Source organism: Staurois parvus, unplaced genomic scaffold (assembly GCF_062004578.1).
Source record: "Staurois parvus isolate SC_StPar_1 unplaced genomic scaffold, SC_StPar_1.0 ptg000151l, whole genome shotgun sequence".
Lineage (NCBI taxonomy): Eukaryota > Metazoa > Chordata > Amphibia > Anura > Ranidae > Staurois > Staurois parvus.
Genome location: NW_028317947.1, coordinates 13,721,836 through 13,741,600, shown reverse-complemented (window position 1 = coordinate 13,741,600; position 19,765 = coordinate 13,721,836). Strand labels below are relative to the sequence as shown.

Below are 19,765 nucleotides of genomic sequence, written 5' to 3'. Positions count from 1 at the left end.
CTCCGTAACAATTCTGTCTGTCCCTGAGTAACAATTCTCTGGCACTCCGTAACAATTCTGTCTGTCCCTGAGTAAAAATTCTGTGGCCCTAATTAAAGTTTCTGTGGCCCTAAGTAACAATTCTCTGGCACTCAGTAACAATTCTGTCTGTCCCTGAGTAACAATTCTCTGGCACTCGGTAACAATTCTGCCTGTCCCTGAGTAACAATTCTCTGGCACTCAGTAACAATTCTGTCTGTCCCTGAGTAAAAATTCTGTGGGCCTAATTAAAGTTTCTGTGGCCCTAAGTAACAATTCTCTGGCACTCAGTAACAATTCTCTCTGTCCCTGAGTAACAATTCTCTGGCACTCAGTAACAATTCTGTCTGTCCCTGAGTAAAAATTCTGTGGCCCTAATGAAAGTTTCTGTGGCCCTAAGTAACAATTCTCTGGCACTCAGTAACAATTCTGTCTGTCCCTGAGTAACAATTCTCTGGCACTCGGTAACAATTCTGTCTGTCCCTGAGTAACAATTCTCTGGCACTCAGTAACAATTCTGTCTGTCCCTGAGTAAAAATTCTGTGGCCCTAATTAAAGTTTCTGTGGCCCTAAGTAACAATTCTCTGGCACTCATTAACAATTCTGTCTGTCCCTGAGTAACAATTCTCTGGCACTCGGTAACAATTCTGTCTGTCCCTGAGTAACAATTCTCTGGCACTCAGTAACAATTCTGTCTGTCCCTGAGTAAAAATTCTGTGGCCCTAATTAAAGTTTCTGTGGCCCTAAGTAACAATTCTCTGGCACTCAGTAACAATTCTGTCTGTCCCTGAGTAACAATTCTCTGGCACTCCGTAACAATTCTGTCTGTCCCTGAGTAACAATTCTCTGGCACTCCGTAACAATTCTGTCTGTCCCTGAGTATGAATTCTGTGGCCCTAACTAGCGTTTCTTTGTCCCTAAGTAACAGTTCTGTGGCCCTCAGTAACAGTTCTGTGTCTGTGCGAGTAACAATTCTGTGTCTGTGCGAGTAACAATTCTGTGTCTGTGCGAGTAACAATTCTGTGGCCCTAAGTAAAGTTTCTGTGGCCCTAAGTAACAATTCTCTGGCACTCAGTAACAATTCTGTCTGTCCCTGAGTAACAATTCTCTGGCACTCAGTAACAATTCTGTCTGTCCCTGAGTAAAAATTCTGTGGCCCTAAGTAAAGTTTCTGTGGCCCTGAGTAACAATTCTCTGGCACTCAGTAACAATTCTGTCTGTCCCTGAGTAACAATTCTCTGGCACTGAGTAACAATTCTGTCTGTCCCTGAGTAAAAATTCTGTGGCCCTAATTAAAGTTTCTGTGGCCCTAAGTAACAATTCTCTGGCACTCAGTAACAATTCTGTCTGTCCCTGAGTAACAATTCTCTGGCACTCAGTAACAATTCTGTCTGTCCCTGAGTAACAATTCTGTGGCCCTAACTAGCGTTTCTTTGTCCCTAAGTAACAGTTCTGTGGCCCTCAGTAACAGTTCTGTGTCTGTGCGAGTAACAATTCTGTGTCTGTGCGAGTAACAATTCTGTGGCCCTAAGTAACAGTTCTGTGGCCCTCAGTAACAGTTCTGTGTCTGTGCGAGTAACAATTCTGTGTCTGTGCGAGTAACAATTCTGTGTCTGTGCGAGTAACAATTCTGTGGCCCTAAGTAAAGTTTCTGTGGCCCTAAGTAACAATTCTCTGGCACTCAGTAACAATTCTGTCTGTCCCTGAGTAACAATTCTCTGGCACTCAGTAACAATTCTGTCTGTCCCTGAGTAAAAATTCTGTGGCCCTAAGTAAAGTTTCTGTGGCCCTGAGTAACAATTCTCTGGCACTCAGTAACAATTCTGTCTGTCCCTGAGTAACAATTCTCTGGCACTGAGTAACAATTCTGTCTGTCCCTGAGTAAAAATTCTGTGGCCCTAATTAAAGTTTCTGTGGCCCTAAGTAACAATTCTCTGGCACTCAGTAACAATTCTGTCTGTCCCTGAGTAACAATTCTCTGGCACTCAGTAACAATTCTGTCTGTCCCTGAGTAACAATTCTGTGGCCCTAACTAGCGTTTCTTTGTCCCTAAGTAACAGTTCTGTGGCCCTCAGTAACAGTTCTGTGTCTGTGCGAGTAACAATTCTGTGTCTGTGCGAGTAACAATTCTGTGGCCCTAAGTAACAGTTCTGTGGCCTTCAGTAACAATTCTGTGTCTGTGCGAGTAACAATTCTGTGTCTGTGCGAGTAACAATTCTGTGGCCCTAAGTAAAGTTTCTGTGGCCCTAAGTAACAATTCTCTGGCACTCAGTAACAATTCTGTCTGTCCCTGAGTAACAATTCTCTGGCACTCAGTAACAATTCTGTCTGTCCCTGAGTAAAAATTCTGTGGCCCTAAGTAAAGTTTCTGTGGCCCTAAGTAACAATTCTCTGGCACTCAGTAACAATTCTGTCTGTCCCTGAGTAACAATTCTCTGGCACTCCGTAACAATTCTGTCTGTCCCTGAGTAACAATTCTCTGGCACTGAGTAACAATTCTGTCTGTCCCTGAGTAAAAATTCTGTGGCCCTAATTAAAGTTTCTGTGGCCCTAAGTAACAATTCTCTGGCACTCAGTAACAATTCTGTCTGTCCCTGAGTAACAATTCTCTGGCACTCAGTAACAATTCTGTCTGTCCCTGAGTAACAATTCTGTGGCCCTAATAACGTTTCTGTGGCCCTAAGTAACAATTCTCTGGCACTGAGTAACAATTCTGTCTGTCCCTGATTATGAATTCTGTGGCCCTAACTAGCGTTTCTTTGTCCCTAAATAACGATTCTGTGGCCCTCATTAACAAGTCTGTGTCCCTGAGTAATGGTTCTCTGTCCCTAAGTAACTTTTCTCTGTCCCCAATTATCGTTTCTGTGGCCCTAACTCTGTCCCTGTCCCTAGTACAGAGCGGTCTGCCTCTGTTCAATAACTGCAGGCAAATGAAGAATTCCAAAATGGCCGCTATTTATAGCTCGACCATTACACAGTGCTGGCTGGCTGGCTGCTGATAGGCTGATGCGATCACATGTAGTTGAGGCATGCATTATGGGTCAGCGCGCCTTGTCTGCGCGCCTTCCCAGACATCCCCGCTCCGTCGCCGCACATGTCAGCCGCCATTTTCTGAAAAATTTTGATTCGCGCGTCCGAATTAGGCTATTTTTCGGATTCGGCACGAATCGAAATTTTTCAGATATTCGACTCGAATTCCACTTCGGATACTTCGATTCGCTCATCTCTAGTCCTTATCCACTGCTAGTGTACTATCCCCATTACCTTAGATCTCTCTGACTAAATAGCCTCCCTCCCTTCCAGCGGCTCTTAAAATAATAAAACATTAGTATCACTGTTTGTATAGCCGGTACTTTGTCTCATACTCGGCCTCATAATGGCCTGCTTGTCTGTATGTTTGTCTGTTCCCTTTTTCTTTTGTACTCCATGTTGAAATAAAAATCCTTGACAAGAAAATAATAAAACATGAATTCTTGCATAATGCCTGCGGCAGGTGGGTGTAGCTGAATTCCAAACAGGTATAAAAACATTCATTAATTCAGTATTGTAGCCTTTACAAATAATAATTATATGTATTCTAAATAAAAATAAGGTAAGTCCCTAAAGTTGGCTTGGTAGAAGCCTCTTGTAAACCCAGCAGATCAGGTCTCAGGCCCGGTTCACACTAATGTGCGCCAAGCGACCTGTGTTTGCACAGGCACAGGAGCCTAATCATTTGAATGGGCTGCTGTGCCAGCATTTCTCACAAGGAAAATGTCTTTTTTTTGTCCATGTGGTTTCTGTGCAGTTCCCGCACCTGCGATCGTGGGGCTTGATGCCTGGTTCACACTGTCAAGAAGCTGCGGGCTGGTTGCAGGTGCAGGCATCATATCTGTCCTCGCAACCACCCTGAGCCACATTGCATTTTCTCTTGCAGGACGCTTAGGGGTGCCACGGATTCTGAATGGCACCCCCCACGCATCTCATCCTGTAGTGCGATTGAGGGTGCGGAAACTGCGTGGAATGCATTTTGAATGAAACACAAATTAATGGTCTGATGTGTCCGAGGAAACACGGATCGCTTGGCCTGCACTAGTGTGAACCGGGTCTCAGACTGGGGGAGGGATATTTCATTAGTAGCCAATCAGGTTGTGGCTTACAGGAGTATAAGTCATTTGAAAATTAAAAAAGTTCCAGTGTATAATATGAGAAATAGAGAAAAAAAAAAAAGCGCCACAAACTAAATAGAACAAAAGCTGCACTCCTAACAAAAAAAGGTAAAAATTTGAATAAATCAAAGAGTGCGCTAAATATAAGTAAATACAAAAATTATTAGTTTAAAAATAGATAGAAAAATTTTTTGTATAAATCAAACACCGTGCAAAAAAAAAATCCACCAATGAATGAAATGGGTACACTCACCAGAGCTCCATGCTGACCAGATTATAAATCAGCAAAGATAGTGTTTGCTCTGGGAGGGATGATCAGCAGAAGTAATCCAAACTGGGAGCAATATACTGCAAGCAGCCAATCAGCACAATATGGAATAGCCTTAACAGTAGGTAGTCATCACGTCTCCATACCATAGATCATGTTCGGGGAATCAAAAAAGGAAATCATGGTGCAGTACGTTTAAAACCAAAATGTTTTATTAAAACGTCAGAAATGCACTCACAAACAGGGTGTCTAGCCAACAACAGCAATGACAGCCTCAAGAAAAAAGGGACGAGCCTCACTCACCGCGATATCACAGCCGACAGTCTACGAGGAGCGTCCAGACGTCACATCCAAAAAAAGCCCCGCCCTACTAGTTTCGTCATCTGACGTCCTCACGGGGTGGAATCATCATCTTATTTCACTTTTATACCGTGCTGTATTTATTGCAATATGCTTTCCATTTGAAATTCAAATACATTTTTAAATTCAAATTCATATTTGAATTTGGATAATTCGTTCCATTATAATTTATTTGGGATTTGTTGAAATTCCTCACTATGGTGATGTGGAAATTGGGATACATCCGAATCTCTGAACAATGAAAATTTTGTCTAAATTTCTATTCATGAAAAATGAATCCCACATGCCAAGTTATTCCTAGGATCTTTAAACTAGTAAATCCACCACTCACAACATTGACATTTGGAAAACATACTTCACATGATGTGAGGCACATCAATTTCGTCCCAGAATATGCTCTGGGTGACACTTCCTGACGTTTCTCCAATCTGGTCATTACTAAATGCTTTAAAAGTCAACAAGACGCAATGGGCAACATGCAGTTATTCAGCAAAGTGCACAGGGTGTCACATGTGTTTGTTATTTACATGGTGGAGGAGTCTGACAAGATGAGGAAGGCCTTTCTTACACTTTGTCTCTGGGCTCCTGGTAAAGCAACAGAAGGCAGAAGGGTAGTTCATCCACCAGCTGGTAGGCAACCTGTGTGTCCACAAGGTCAGACTGGGCAGCAGATAGGAAAACATCAGAGACTGGCTGACAGGTAGCGGACACATACACAGCAGGAACTGGCTGGGCAGTAGGCAGATGATCAGGCAATCACAAGGCAGCAAGTAGATGATCAAAAGTAGATGATCAGCAGTAGATTATCGGCAAGCACTGGCAAGACTGCAGGTAAATGATCAGCAAGCTCTGGCAAGGCAGCAGGTAGATGATCAGCAAGCACTGGCAAGACTGCAGATAGATGATCAGCAAGCACTGGCAAGGCAACAGGTAGATGATCAGCAAGCACTGGCAAGGCAGCAGGTAGATGATCAGCAGGCACTGGCAAGGCAGCAGGTAGATGATCAGCAAGCTCTGGCAAGGCAGCAGGTAGATGATCAGCAGGCACTGGCAAGGCAGCAAGTAGATGATCAGCAAGCACTGGCAAGGCAACAGGTAGATGGTCAACAGGCACTGGCAAATCAGCAGGTAGATGATCAGCAGGCAATGGCAAGGTAGCAGGCAGATGATCAGCAAGCACTGGCACAGCAGCAAGTAGATGATCAGCAGGCACTGGCTAGGCAGCAGGTAGATGATCAGCAGGCACTGGCAAGGCAGTAAAGTAGATGATCAGCAGGCACTGGCAAGGCAGCAGGTAGATGATCAGCAAGCACTGGCACAGCAGCAAGTAGATGATCAGCAGGCACTGGCACAGCAGCAAGTAGACGATCAGCAGGCACTGGCAAGGCAGTAAAGTAGATGATCAGCAGGCACTGGCAAGGCAGCAGGTAGATGATCAGCAAGCTCTGGCAAGGCAGCAGGTAGATGATCAGCAGGCACTGGCAAGGCAACAGGTAGATGATCAGCAAGCTCTGGCAAGGCAGCAGGTAGATGATCAGCAGGCACTGGCAAGGCAGCAGGTAGATGATCAGCAAGCACTGGAAAGGTAGCAGGTAGATGATCAGCAGGCACTGGCAAATCAGCAGGTAGATGATCAGCAGGCACTGGCTAGGCAGCAGGTAGATGATCAGCAGGCACTGGCTAGGCAGCAGGTAGATAATCAGCAGGCACTGGCACAGCAGCAAGTAGACGACCAGCATGTACTGGCTAGGCAGCAGGTAGATGATCAGCAGGCACTGGCACAGCAGCAAGTAGACAATCAGCAGGCACTGGCAAGGCAGCAGGGAGATGATCAGCAGGCACTGATAAGGCAGCAAGTTAATGATCAGGAAGAAGTAGGTCATCAGCAGAGTCAGGGCAAGCACTGGCAAGGCAGCAGGTAGATGATCAGCAAGCTCTGGCAAGGCAGCAGGTAGATGATCAGCAGGCACTGGCAAGGCAACAGGCAGATGATCAGCAAGCACTGGCAAGGCAGCAGGTAGATGGTCAGCAGGCACTGGCAAATCAGCAGGTAGATGATATCCACACTGATGCACCACTTCAAGCGCGAGCATGCCCTTCATGACAGTGGGGAACCTGTCTGGATTAAGGATTTTGAAAATGAAGCTTCTAGTTTCTCAACACGTTTCTATGGAGAGTTCATTAAATGCATTTTCCATATCACCATAGGCAGAGCTGGAATATACTATAGGATTTATAATTTTTACCTATAATTTCACATAGAACTTCTTTAGAATCCCTCAGGAGCAGATATTACTAGGCAGATGGATGTTTCTGCTGACTCTGCCCCACAATCCTAGCTAAGGCTAATCTCAAACATAAAATGACAGTTGCCTACTTGATGGTCGCATATCTATGGGTGGTCTTGTAAGATAGCCTCTCTCCTGCTGTTGTGAAGAACATTGTTATTGTTCCCTTGCTGATGAGAAAGTTTGTAGAGTACTCTGCCCTTGCCAGGTGCCTGCATGCCCGACTTTTGGAAGCTATAGGTAGAAGGTGCTGTTGTTTAGAGAGGAGCTACTGTATATGAAGTGGAGTGCAATGACTATGGATACACAAAGCGATCCTCATGGAGCTGCAAAATTCAAATGCCTGCTTTTTAATATAAGCATATTTAATCATTTTATCGCTTTGATTCTGGTATTATTTCAGCATATTGAGCTTTAATGAAGATAGTTACATAGTTACATAGTTGGTCTGGCTGAAAAAAGACAAAAGCACATCCAGTGCAACCATAAAAAAAAAAAAACAGTTATAATCCTACACCCACAGTTGATCCAGAGGAAGGCAAAAAACCCAACAAAGCATGATCCAATTTGCTCCTGAAGGGGAAAAAATTCCTTCTTGATCCCCCGAGAGGCAATCGGATATTCCCTGGATCAACTTTACCTATAATTGTTAGTATCCAGTTATATTCTGTGTATCTAAGAAAGAATCCAGGACTTTTTTAAAGCAATCCACCGAGCTGGCCAGCACCAACTCTTGAGGGAGTCTATTCCACATTTTCACAGCTCGCATTGTGAAGAAACCTTTCCGTGTTTGGAGATTAAATCTCTTTTCCTCCAGACGTAAAGAGTGCCACTTTGTCCCCTGTGATGACCTCAAGGTGAATAACTCTACACAGAGTTCACTATATGAACCACTGATGTATTTATACATGGAGATCATATACCCCCTTAATCTCCTCTTCTCAAGAGAGAATAAATTAATTTCCTCTAATCTTTCCTCATAGCTGAGCTATGGCCCTTCGAAACATCTGAAATTTGTTGACTTGTCTTTTTGGATCCAGAGGAAAGAAACATTCTTGGACACTTAACCACTGTCAGGAATGGACTTGCCAATAGTGGTGGGACTCACCTGCCTTGTGGGCTGCAGTACCAGGGCTGGCCAGCGGGTGCTCTCAACAACCAGAGGGTCACTTCGGCAATTAGCCATCACCTGGGGCTGATTGCAGGTGTATTTAAGGGATGGCCAGACCTGCAGTCTGTGCCTTGGTGTGTGTTTTTCCATGGGCCCCTGTATCTTGTAACCTGCATTCCTGTTCCTGTTTCTGCCTGACTTGTTGCTGACCCTGCCTGATCCTGACCTCTGCTGACTTCTCCTGTCTGATCCCTGGCTTGTGACCCTGACAATTCTCTGCCTGACCCCCTGTACCTACCTGTCCGTTAGTTGCTGTACCCGGCTCGTGACCTGACTACTCTCCGCCTGCTCCTCCTGTACCTACCTGCCCGATAGTTATCGACCTGGCCTGCCTGACTACGTTGTGCTCTATATGTGTATGTACCTGTGTATCTATATCAGTTTAGGTTTGGGTTTGTTTCACCTTGTTGTATGTATTTGTGTTAGCTTGGGGTTTGGTGCACTGCGTTTATATTTGTATTGTTAGTCTTAATAAATTGTCTTATTTATACCATATCTGAAGCCTGCGTTTCCCTGTGTCAGTACACACACCTCTGGTCATACCCGGAGCCCTGACAACCACTGTTGTGGTTTTCTTTTCTCTTATAATTTTAGGATAAGTAGATGAAAATGAGATGAATGGGAACATACCACCAACATTTCCACTTCACATTTAGAGGTCTTACATCCTGCTATGCAGCAGTTTTACTAGTGTTTCATTTTAGTTGATCAGCAAATATATGTTAGAAACATGAATATCTGGTTTCTGATTACAAGTTCTGGTAGATGAACATTATTGGTAGGGTAAGCAATGCTCATGTCCCAGGCATCAACCACGGCCACACGAAGGTTACTGAACACATCCTTCACTATCAGGTACTGGATATATCCATGGAAGTCACTGAGTCGTTCAGGATCTGCTTCTTTCTCTCTGGTGTTCTCAGCTTTAATAATAACTTTTGTGTCTGGACTTCGTACAAGGAGGCGTTGCACAGCTTTGTGGACATTCAGAACCCTTCTAATGAAGAGATGGATGGGAAAAAGTCGAAAGTGCTGTCCCAAGCAAATGACAAGGACATAGTGTGGACCTCCAGCCAGCTGGTCTATTTCCCGACTCATGTAGTTATCATCTTTGACTGTATACACGTGGGTTGCAACAAACGGATGGCTGTGCTTTTTCCAATAAAGCAGAACATTCTTCTCCTGATCGGCAGCCAGGAGCAGAGATTCCAGTCCAGGTCTATGGAGATTAAATCTTTTCAAGCCTGTATGGAAAAATTAAATATACCAAAGGAAAATTATTGAATGAGTCATTGAATAAATATATTGGAAACAGATTAGAAAGAAAAATTAAAAAAGATTAGTAGTTTACAGAAGGAAGATAACATTGTTTGTGCTTTTAATTCATATCACATAATGCAACAAGTACACTGCATTTTCTGGCATAATCAACCAGTATTTTCTGTAAATGTTCTTAGCTTTAAAAAAGAAAACTAATGCAGCCATTACATCTGAGGATTGATAACCTACAATATATTAAATTTCTGTTGTTGGATTTAGATATCATTTAATAAATAACGTGACTGATTAGGCAAGAGTTTCTGCAAGTGATTTTTAGTAGCGAACCAGCTTCATATTTACAATATAGAGGTCTCCTCTTTTGAATGCATTCATTGCTATTTGGTGGACACATGAATCAATTTTCTTTAGTTATTTTTGGCATTTTATTTACTTTCCTTTTTTATAACCTTTCAATATCAAAACCCCTGTGTCAATTATCAAGTCCTGCTTACTGATCTGGAGTGTCACGATATGAGTTCTCTGCCAGCCCAGTTATTAATCCCCAGGTATTAACAATATACTACAAAATCCTCTTGCGCTCTTATGTAAGACAGTAGTGGGGAAAAAAAGTTATATCTATCTCACACTAAATAATCAACAGCTGCTAACATCTGATCCTATACCAAATAGGTGATTAACACATGCACATAGATGAACGATGTAGCGCTTGAACATGAACAATAAATACAGTGATATAATGACCCCCAAGTGGAATTACTGTATAATCATAACTAGCATAGACCTTAACTAGTGAAACAATCCATATGTGCAGGAACAAACCCAACTCCTTTAACCACACAGGACAAAAATTAGATGCGTGACACCTCAATATACTAAATGGATGTATACAGGTATAATACAAGATGTGATAAACACTGCAAACAATACACACGAGGAAAAAGAAAGTCCAGTTATCCGTGTCACATTCCTTTTGTTCATACAAATCAAAGGAATGTGTGTGAACCCACACACCCTTGAATGTGATCCAATATCAGCTGAAATGGCCTCTCACCTCCAACCTGCGACCCTGCAGGGCCACAGTGCTTTTATCAAAAATACCACCACTAGGACTAGGAAGGGCTCCTCACGATTATGTGGCTGGAAAGAAGTTTCCACAGGACACAACTTCCACCTCTCCTCTAGTATCCTTGCGGGCCAATGAGCAAGATGATTCCCAGCTCAAATCCCCATAAGACAAAAGAAGACATCCTCCATAGTGTAGACCGTTTATTAAAACGTATAAAACAAATAAAAAGCCAACTCACATGTGCAGAGTTTCACACAGCGTTTACTCCCATATGCTAGGTGTAGGCATAGAACTCAAAGGGTGTTGCAAGATGGCGCCACGCCGGAAGTGCGTCACCATGTTGTACCGTCGACGCGTTGCGTCACGTGACCTCGTGACTTCATCAGGACTAACGTGATTGGTCTGTCACACTTCCTTAAATAGGTCAGGACTAGCTCCAATGAAAACCCATTGGGCGGGATCACGGCAGCCATATTCCTGTAGCCCGTTATTAACAACCGCCATATACAGGCGGGATACAGGTAAATAAATAGCCGGGACTAAATTGGAAATATGTCAACAATGCTGAAACATATCAGCAAGTGTCCCGGATTCTAAGGTCCATAATCAAAAAAACCCCAAACTACTCATTAAATTGCTCGCTGCCAGCCCAGTAACAACTTTAAAAATACATATTTAATATAAAATTAAAAACATGAAAAAATATATATATAGGACACCAAATATACTGTATCATAATACCTATAATCAATATTCAGATCCAAACTAAGATCTGTAAGGTATATCAGAGAAAAATATATATAAGGGCTCAAAATACAATAATATAGAACAAAATATAAAAAAATAAAAATGAACGGAAAATATAAAAATAATAAACCTCCTTTAAGCGTATGCACACCACCCTTCATATTTACAAATAATATGCCAGAAAAGAACATAATAGATATACTAAATGAATAATTCACCAAATCCTAAATGGTACATGTAAAAGGTCAATACAAACGAATATATAATACAGATATAATATCAGCATTAAAACAATAAATATCTTTAATAATCGCTGATAAAACAATTTAAATCAAATTTGATATTCAATCCTTTCGGTACTTGTGTATCCATATTAAAAATCCATTTAGACTCTGTCTGACTTAGTACTCTGACCTTGTGACTCCCTCTCCAGTGTCTGCGATATTTCTCAACTCCCCAAAAAGATAGACCAGCGGGGTTTTTATTATGATATTGCAAAAAATGTTTAGAAACACTATGTTTCGGAAAGCCCTTTCGGATATTTTGGACATGTTCTCTAAGTCTAACCCATAGTGGCCTTTTCGTCCGTCCCACATATTGGAGGCCACAACCACATTGCAACACGTATACTACCCCCTCCGTCCTACAGGATATAAAATCCTTAATCTGAAATCCCATAGTGAATGGGATAGATTCTGTTATGTCAAGAATGGGCCAGTAGGTTGATTTTTTCCTCCAACCTTTAGTTATTAATACTAAGGCCTATCTGAGAGACACCAAGCATCTCATCCAGATGTTGGGTAATATAAAAGGAAGTAACCAAATGGTCTTTGCGAGTGCTGATGTATCGGCCCTATATACAATAATTAACCATGAAGATGCAGTAAATTCAGTCAATTGGGGCCTGAGAAAGTTTAGTCAATTCAACTGGACGCAGAGGAGATACATTATAGAGTGTTTGGACTACTGCCTATCTCATAACTACTTTTGGTACAGAAATGTATTTTATAAACAAACCAGGGGTGTAGCTATGGGGGCGAGATTTGCTCCCAGTGTGGCCAATCTCTTTATGGCCCACTGGGAGGAGGAGACGGTATACCATCAACCCCCGCAGCAACTAATCCTGTATAAGAGATATATCGATGATGTATTCATTGTCTGGGATGGTACAGAAGATGATCTACTGTCATTCCTTAACCAGTTGAATATTAATAATCGGAATATCAAATTTTCCTGGGAGGTTAATCAGGTATCAATTAATTTTCTGGACCTATGCGTGTATGTACATGATGGGAAGGTGTGCACAAAAACTTTCTTTAAGAAAGTAGACCGCAATGGTTACATCCCTTTGGATAGTTGCCACTACCCCCCGATGGCTTCTGAATATTCCCAAGGGTCAGTTGGTTAGACTAAGGAGGAATTGTACTGCAAAGGAAGAGTTCCTGAAGCAGGCTGAAATTATGGAAGAGAGGTTTGTGTCAAGGTCCTACCTTTTCCCTGAGGTTATGTTACTCCATGTGCTGGCGTCCATCTTGGATTCTGCTGTGCATGATGGGAATCCTTTTTATGTCTTTAGGTCTCTGAGGTCCACCCCCCAGAGGGGCATGGCTGATGACATATAAGCCTGTGGCCCGCACATGCTCTTTGCACTTGTGTCTTGTGTCTTTGTGTTACTATTACTCTGTTCTGACTCTCGTGACTCTCCTGGTATTCTGATTCGGCTTGTGACTTGACTATTCTTTGTATTCTCCTTTGATCTGACCCTCTGTTGCTGAACCCGGCTTGTGACCTGTGATTCTCGTCTGCTGTCCTGTACTGTTTTGTCCTGTTGTTGTTGACCCCGGCTTGTCTGACTACTCTTTTGTTTCTTCCACCAGCTACACGCCATTGGCGGCGGCCATTACCGCAGCTGAGGTGTCTGGGGGGCCGCGACCTGGTTCCTGGCTGCGTCAAGTCCATCCCCACCATCAGGGGCCCTGGTGAAGGGCAGCCTGGGACTTAGACTCCGCGCCCTGGAGGACTTCGGTCTGTGGGTGGTGGTTGTCGTCAGCCAGTGCATTACATTGTTAGGCCTGCCTGTCCGTTCCTCGGCTCCTGCCCTGACATTTTGTTGATAAAGGATACCAAAGAGATAGTATACAAAGTAAAATCACTGAAGTAGGAGATATGGACAGGAATTGTCTTTTAGTGGACAAGCAAAAGACCAAGGAATTTGATAACCAATTGGCAATTGTGTTAGATTTTACAGTTAATTATAGGAAGATAGAGAATGTTTTTAAAAAAACATTGGTCGATCTTACTTACTGACCCTGTACTTTGTAAAATGTTACCATCAGTCCCTAAATTTATATATAGGAAAGCCCCCACATTGAGATCTACATTAGTGCATAATGTTCTGGATCCACCTAATAATAAAAAAGCGACGTTCTTAGACCAAAAGGGGTTTTTTCCTTGTAAAATGTGCTACGCATGTCGAGCCACTAAAGCCCCTAACCCCAGTCGTAAGTCCTTTATTTCCACGAGTAATCAAAAAGAATTTCAGATTAAGGATTTTATATCCTGTAGGACGGAGGGGGTAGTATACGTGTTGCAATGTGGTTGTGGCCTCCAATATGTGGGACGGACGAAAAGGCCACTATGGGTTAGACTTAGAGAACATGTCCAAAATATCCGAAAGGGCTTTCCGAAACATAGTGTTTCTAAACATTTTTTGCAATATCATAATAAAAACCCCGCTGGTCTATCTTTTTGGGGAGTTGAGAAATATCGCAGACACTGGAGAGGGAGTCACAAGGTCAGAGTACTAAGTCAGACAGAGTCTAAATGGATTTTTAATATGGATACACAAGTACCGAAAGGATTGAATATCGAATTTGATTTAAATTGTTTTATCAGCGATTATTAAAGATATTTATTGTTTTAATGCTGATATTATATCTGTATTATATATTCATTTGTATTGACCTTTTACATGTACCATTTAGGATTTGGTGAATTATCCATTTAGTATATCTATTATGTTCTTTTCTGGCATATTATTTGTAAATATGAAGGGTGGTGTGCATACGCTTAAAGGAGGTTTATTATTTTTATATTTTCCGTTCATTTTTATTTTTTTATATTTTGTTCTATATTATTGTATTTTGAGCCCTTATATATATTTTTCTCTGATATACCTTACAGATCTTAGTTTGGATCTGAATATTGATTATAGGTATTATGATACAGTATATTTGGTGTCCTATATATATATTTTTTCATGTTTTTAATTTTATATTAAATATGTATTTTTAAAGTTGTTACTGGGCTGGCAGCGGGCAATTTAATGAGTAGTTTGGGGTTTTTTTGATTATGGACCATAGAATCCGGGACACTTGCTGATATGTTTCAGCATTGTTGACATATTTCCAATTTAGTCCCGGCTATTTATTTACCTGTATCCCGCCTGTATATGGCGGTTGTTAATAACGGGCTACAGGAATATGGCTGCTGTGATCCCGCCCAATGGGTTTTCATTGGAGCTAGTCCTGACCTATTTAAGGAAGTGTGACAGACCAATCACGTTAGTCCTGATGAAGTCACGAGGTCACGTGACGCAACGCATCGACGGTACAACGTGGTGACGCACTTCCGGCGTGGCGCCATCTTGCAACACCCTTTGAGTTCTATGCCTACACCCAGCATATGGGAGTAAACGCTGTGTGAAACTCTGCACATGTGAGTTGGCATTTTATTTGTTTTATACGTTTTAATAAACGGTCTACACTATGGAGGATGTCTTCTTTTGTCTTATGGGGATTTGAGCTGGGAATCATCTTGCTCATTGGCCCGCAAGGATACTAGAGGAGAGGTGGAAGTTGTTTCCTGTGGAAACTTCTTTCCAGCCACATAATCGTGAGGAGCCCTTCCTAGTCCTAGTGGTGGTATTTTTGATAAAAGCACTGTGGCCCTGCAGGGTCGCAGGTTGGAGGTGAGAGGCCATTTCAGCTGATATTGGATCACATTCAAGGGTGTGCGGGTTCACACACATTCCTTTGATTTGCATGAACAAAAGGAATGTGACACGGATCACTGGACTTTCTTTTTCCTCGTGTGTATTGTTTGCAGTGTTTTTCACATCTTGTATTATACCTGTATACATCCATTTAGTATATTGAGGTGTCACGCATCTAATTTTTGTCCTGTGTGGTTAAAGGAGTTGGGTTTGTTCCTGCACATATGGATTGTTTCACTAGTTAAGGTCTATGCTAGTTATGATTATACAGTAATTCCACTTGGGGGTCATTATATCACTGTATTTATTGTTCATGTTCAAGCGCTACATCATTCATCTATGTGCAATCCCCAGGTATTAATTCCTTTATTAATCCCTCCTGGCCATAGGAAGAGCCTCCTCCAATTAGTATTCACTCCTGTGTGCCAAAGGCCCCTAGCTGTAATTAACTTGCCCCTCTACAAAAGGTCCCAAATTCAATTAGTGTATATATCCCTAATTAGTGCCTTACTTTTGTATTAATGTATTTCCCCCACTAATTATCCTGTCCAACCAGTCTTTTCTGTTTACAGCCACAAATTAAATTACAGTAGTTCCATTCCTGTCCATTCTCTTCATTGTCACCTGCTAATGACCCCCCTCCGCCTCTCGTCCTGCTCAGGGGGTTTAAGAGGCCAGTGCTGGTCTCTCTTGTGGAACCATTCTGCTGGGCAACCACTGAGGGGTCCAGCTGGACTCTAGTGGCCCCCCGGCTCTGCCTGAGCCCCATTGGAGGAAGGGGATCCCAGAAGCTACATCAGCCCTGCCTGGAACGCTGTCAGCTCTGCCTGAGACTATCGCATCAACTTTGCGTGAGTGTATGCTTCCCTTGTGCTATCTGACTGCTTATGAACTGCCTCTTGGATTCAAACTGCTGTAGAGACTTTAACTTTGCCCACCGGGGCTGGATTACAAGTATTTTGGACTCACTCTCCCTGCACTACTCCCCATTGAGTGACTGCTGTCTGTTTTAATAAAGCTTTAAGTGTTTGCCGTCTGCCTTCTGTGTTCTGTCCTGCTTACCCTCCGTCACACCCTGTATGAGTGGACCCCTGGAGGATGATGATGGAATGAAGAACAACTAAGCTACCACTACAAACAAGGGATTACATCACACTTTGGAAAACAGGGAGAGTACTCTAATAATTTAATTTAATAATTCTAGCAGAGATGAAAGCATGCTGAACCGCGACCACTTTGGCATAGGCCTGATTTATTTCTCAGTCAAAAAATTATTAAATTATTATTAAGTTATAATTAGAGATGAGCGAATCGAAGTATCCGAAGTGGAATTCGAGTCGAATATCTGAAAAATTTCGATTCGTGCCGAATCCGAAAAATAGCCTAATTCGGACGCGCGAATCGAAATTTTTCAGAAAATGGCGGCTGACATGTGCGGCGACGGAGCGGGGATGTCTGGGAAGGCGCGCAGACAAGGCGCGCTGACCCATAATGCATGCCTCAACTACATGTGATCGCATCAGCCTATCAGCAGCCAGCCAGCCAGCACTGTGTAATGGTCGAGCTATAAATAGCGGCCATTTTGGAATTCTTCATTTGCCTGCAGTTATTGAACAGAGGCAGACCGCTCTGTACTAGGGACAGGGACAGAGTTAGGGCCACAGAAACGATAATTGGGGACAGAGAAAAGTTACTTAGGGACAGAGAACCATTACTCAGGGACACAGACTTGTTAATGAGGGCCACAGAATCGTTATTTAGGGACAAAGAAACGCTAGTTAGGGCCACAGAATTCATAATCAGGGACAGACAGAATTGTTACTCAGTGCCAGAGAATTGTTACTTAGGGCCACAGAAACGTTATTAGGGCCACAGAATTGTTACTCAGGGACAGACAGAATTGTTACTGAGTGCCAGAGAATTGTTACTCAGGGACAGACAGAATTGTTACTGAGTGCCAGAGAATTGTTACTTAGGGCCACAGAAACTTTAATTAGGGCCACAGAATTTTTACTCAGGGACAGACAGAATTGTTACTCAGTGCCAGAGAATTGTTACTCAGGGACAGACAGAATTGTTACTGAGTGCCAGAGAATTGTTACTCAGGGCCACAGAAACTTTACTTAGGGCCACAGAATTTTTACTCAGGGACAGACAGAATTGTTACTGAGTGCCAGAGAATTGTTACTCAGGGACAGACAGAATTGTTACTGAGTGCCAGAGAATTGTTACTTAGGGCCACAGAAACTTTACTTAGGGCCACAGAATTGTTACTCGCACAGACACAGAATTGTTACTCGCACAGACACAGAATTGTTACTGAAGGCCACAGAACTGTTACTTAGGGCCACAGAATTGTTACTCACACAGACACAGAATTGTTACTCGCACAGACACAGAACTGTTACTGAGGGCCACAGAACTGTTACTTAGGGACAAAGAAACGCTAGTTAGGGCCACAGAATTGTTACTCAGGGACAGACAGAATTGTTACTGAGTGCCAGAGAATTGTTACTCAGGGACAGACAGAATTGTTACTGAGTGCCAGAGAATTGTTACTTAGGGCCACAGAAACTTTAATTAGGGCCACAGAATTTTTACTCAGGGACAGACAGAATTGTTACTCAGTGCCAGAGAATTGTTACTCAGGGACAGACAGAATTGTTACTGAGTGCCAGAGAATTGTTACTCAGGGACAGACAGAATTGTTACTGAGTGCCAGAGAATTGTTACTTAGGGCCACAGAAACTTTACTTAGGGCCACAGAATTGTTACTCGCACAGACACAGAATTGTTACTGAAGGCCACAGAACTGTTACTTAGGGCCACAGAATTGTTACTCGCACAGACACAGAATTGTTACTCGCACAGACACAGAACTGTTACTGAGGGCCACAGAACTGTTACTTAGGGACAAAGAAACGCTAGTTAGGGCCACAGAATTGTTACTCAGGGACAGACAGAATTGTTACCGAGTGCCAGAGAATTGTTACTCAGGGACAGACAGAATTGTTAATGAGTGCCAGAGAATTGTTACTTAGGGCCACAGAAACTTTAATTAGGGCCACAGAATTTTTACTCAGGGACAGACAGAATTGTTACTGAGTGCCAGAGAATTGTTACTCAGGGACAGACAGAATTGTTACCGAGTGCCAGAGAATTGTTACTCAGGGACAGACAGAATTGTTACTGAGTGCCAGAGAATTGTTACTTAGGGCCACAGAAACTTTCATTAGGGCCACAGAATTTTTACTCAGGGACAGACAGAATTGTTACTGAGTGCCAGAGAATTGTTACTCAGGGACAGAGAGAATTGTTACTGAGTGCCAGAGAATTGTTACTTAGGGCCACAGAAACTTTAATTAGGCCCACAGAATTTTTACTCAGGGACAGACAGAATTGTTACTGAGTGCCAGAGAATTGTTACTCAGGGACAGACAGAATTGTTACCGAGTGCCAGAGAATTGTTACTCAGGGACAGACAGAATTGTTACTGAGTGCCAGAGAATTGTTACTTAGGGCCACAGAAACTTTAATTAGGGCCACAGAATTTTTACTCAGGGACAGACAGAATTGTTACGGAGTGCCAGAGAATTGTTACTCAGGGACAGACAGAATTGTTACGGAGTGCCAGAGAATTGTTACTCAGGGCCACAGAAACTTTACTTAGGGCCAGAGAATTTTTACTCAGGGACAGACAGAATTGTTACTGAGTGCCAGAGAATTGTTACTCAGGGACAAACAGAATTGTTACGGAGTGCCAGAGAATTGTTACTCAGGGACAGACAGAATTGTTACTGAGTGCCAGAGAATTGTTACTTAGGGCCACAGAAACTTTAATTAGGGCCACAGAATTTTTACTCAGGGACAGACAGAATTGTTACTGAGTGCCAGAGAATTGTTACTCAGGGACAGACAGAATTGTTACCGAGTGCCAGAGAATTGTTACTCAGGGACAGACAGAATTGTTACTGAGTGCCAGAGAAATGTTACTTAGGGCCACAGAAACTTTAATTAGGGCCACAGAATTTTTACTCAGGGACAGACAGAATTGTTACTGAGTGCCAGAGAATTGTTACTCAGGGACAGACAGAATTGTTACGGAGTGCCAGAGAATTGTTACTCAGGGCCCCAGAAACTTTACTTAGGGCCAGAGAATTTTTACTCAGGGACAGACAGAATTGTTACTGAGTGCCAGAGAATTGTTACTCAGGGACAGACAGAATTGTTACGGAGTGCCAGATAATTGTTACTCAGGGCCCCAGAAACTTTACTTAGGGCCACAGAATTTTTACTCAGGGACAGACAGAATTGTTACTGAGTGCCAGAGAATTGTTACTCAGGGACAGACAGAATTGTTACTGAGTGCCAGAGAATTGTTACTTAGGGCCACAGAAACTTGAATTAGGGCCACAGAATTTTTA

At 42.6% G+C, this 19,765-nt stretch overlaps 1 protein-coding gene across 2 annotated transcripts in view; it reads right to left on the bottom strand.

Annotated features, from left to right (window-relative positions):
- Window positions 1-4,624: 4,624 nt before the first annotated feature.
- The window catches only part of LOC149464505 (NXPE family member 2-like), a 51,396-nt gene continuing 36,255 nt past the window's right edge, over window positions 4,625-19,765 (bottom strand). For both annotated transcript variants that reach the window (XM_089674477.1, XM_089674476.1), the window contains one exon: window positions 4,625-9,497. In XM_089674477.1, coding sequence (XP_089530603.1) covers window positions 8,962-9,497 — 536 coding nt within the window. In that variant the 3' untranslated portion in view covers window positions 4,625-8,961. The remainder of the gene's footprint in view (window positions 9,498-19,765) is intronic.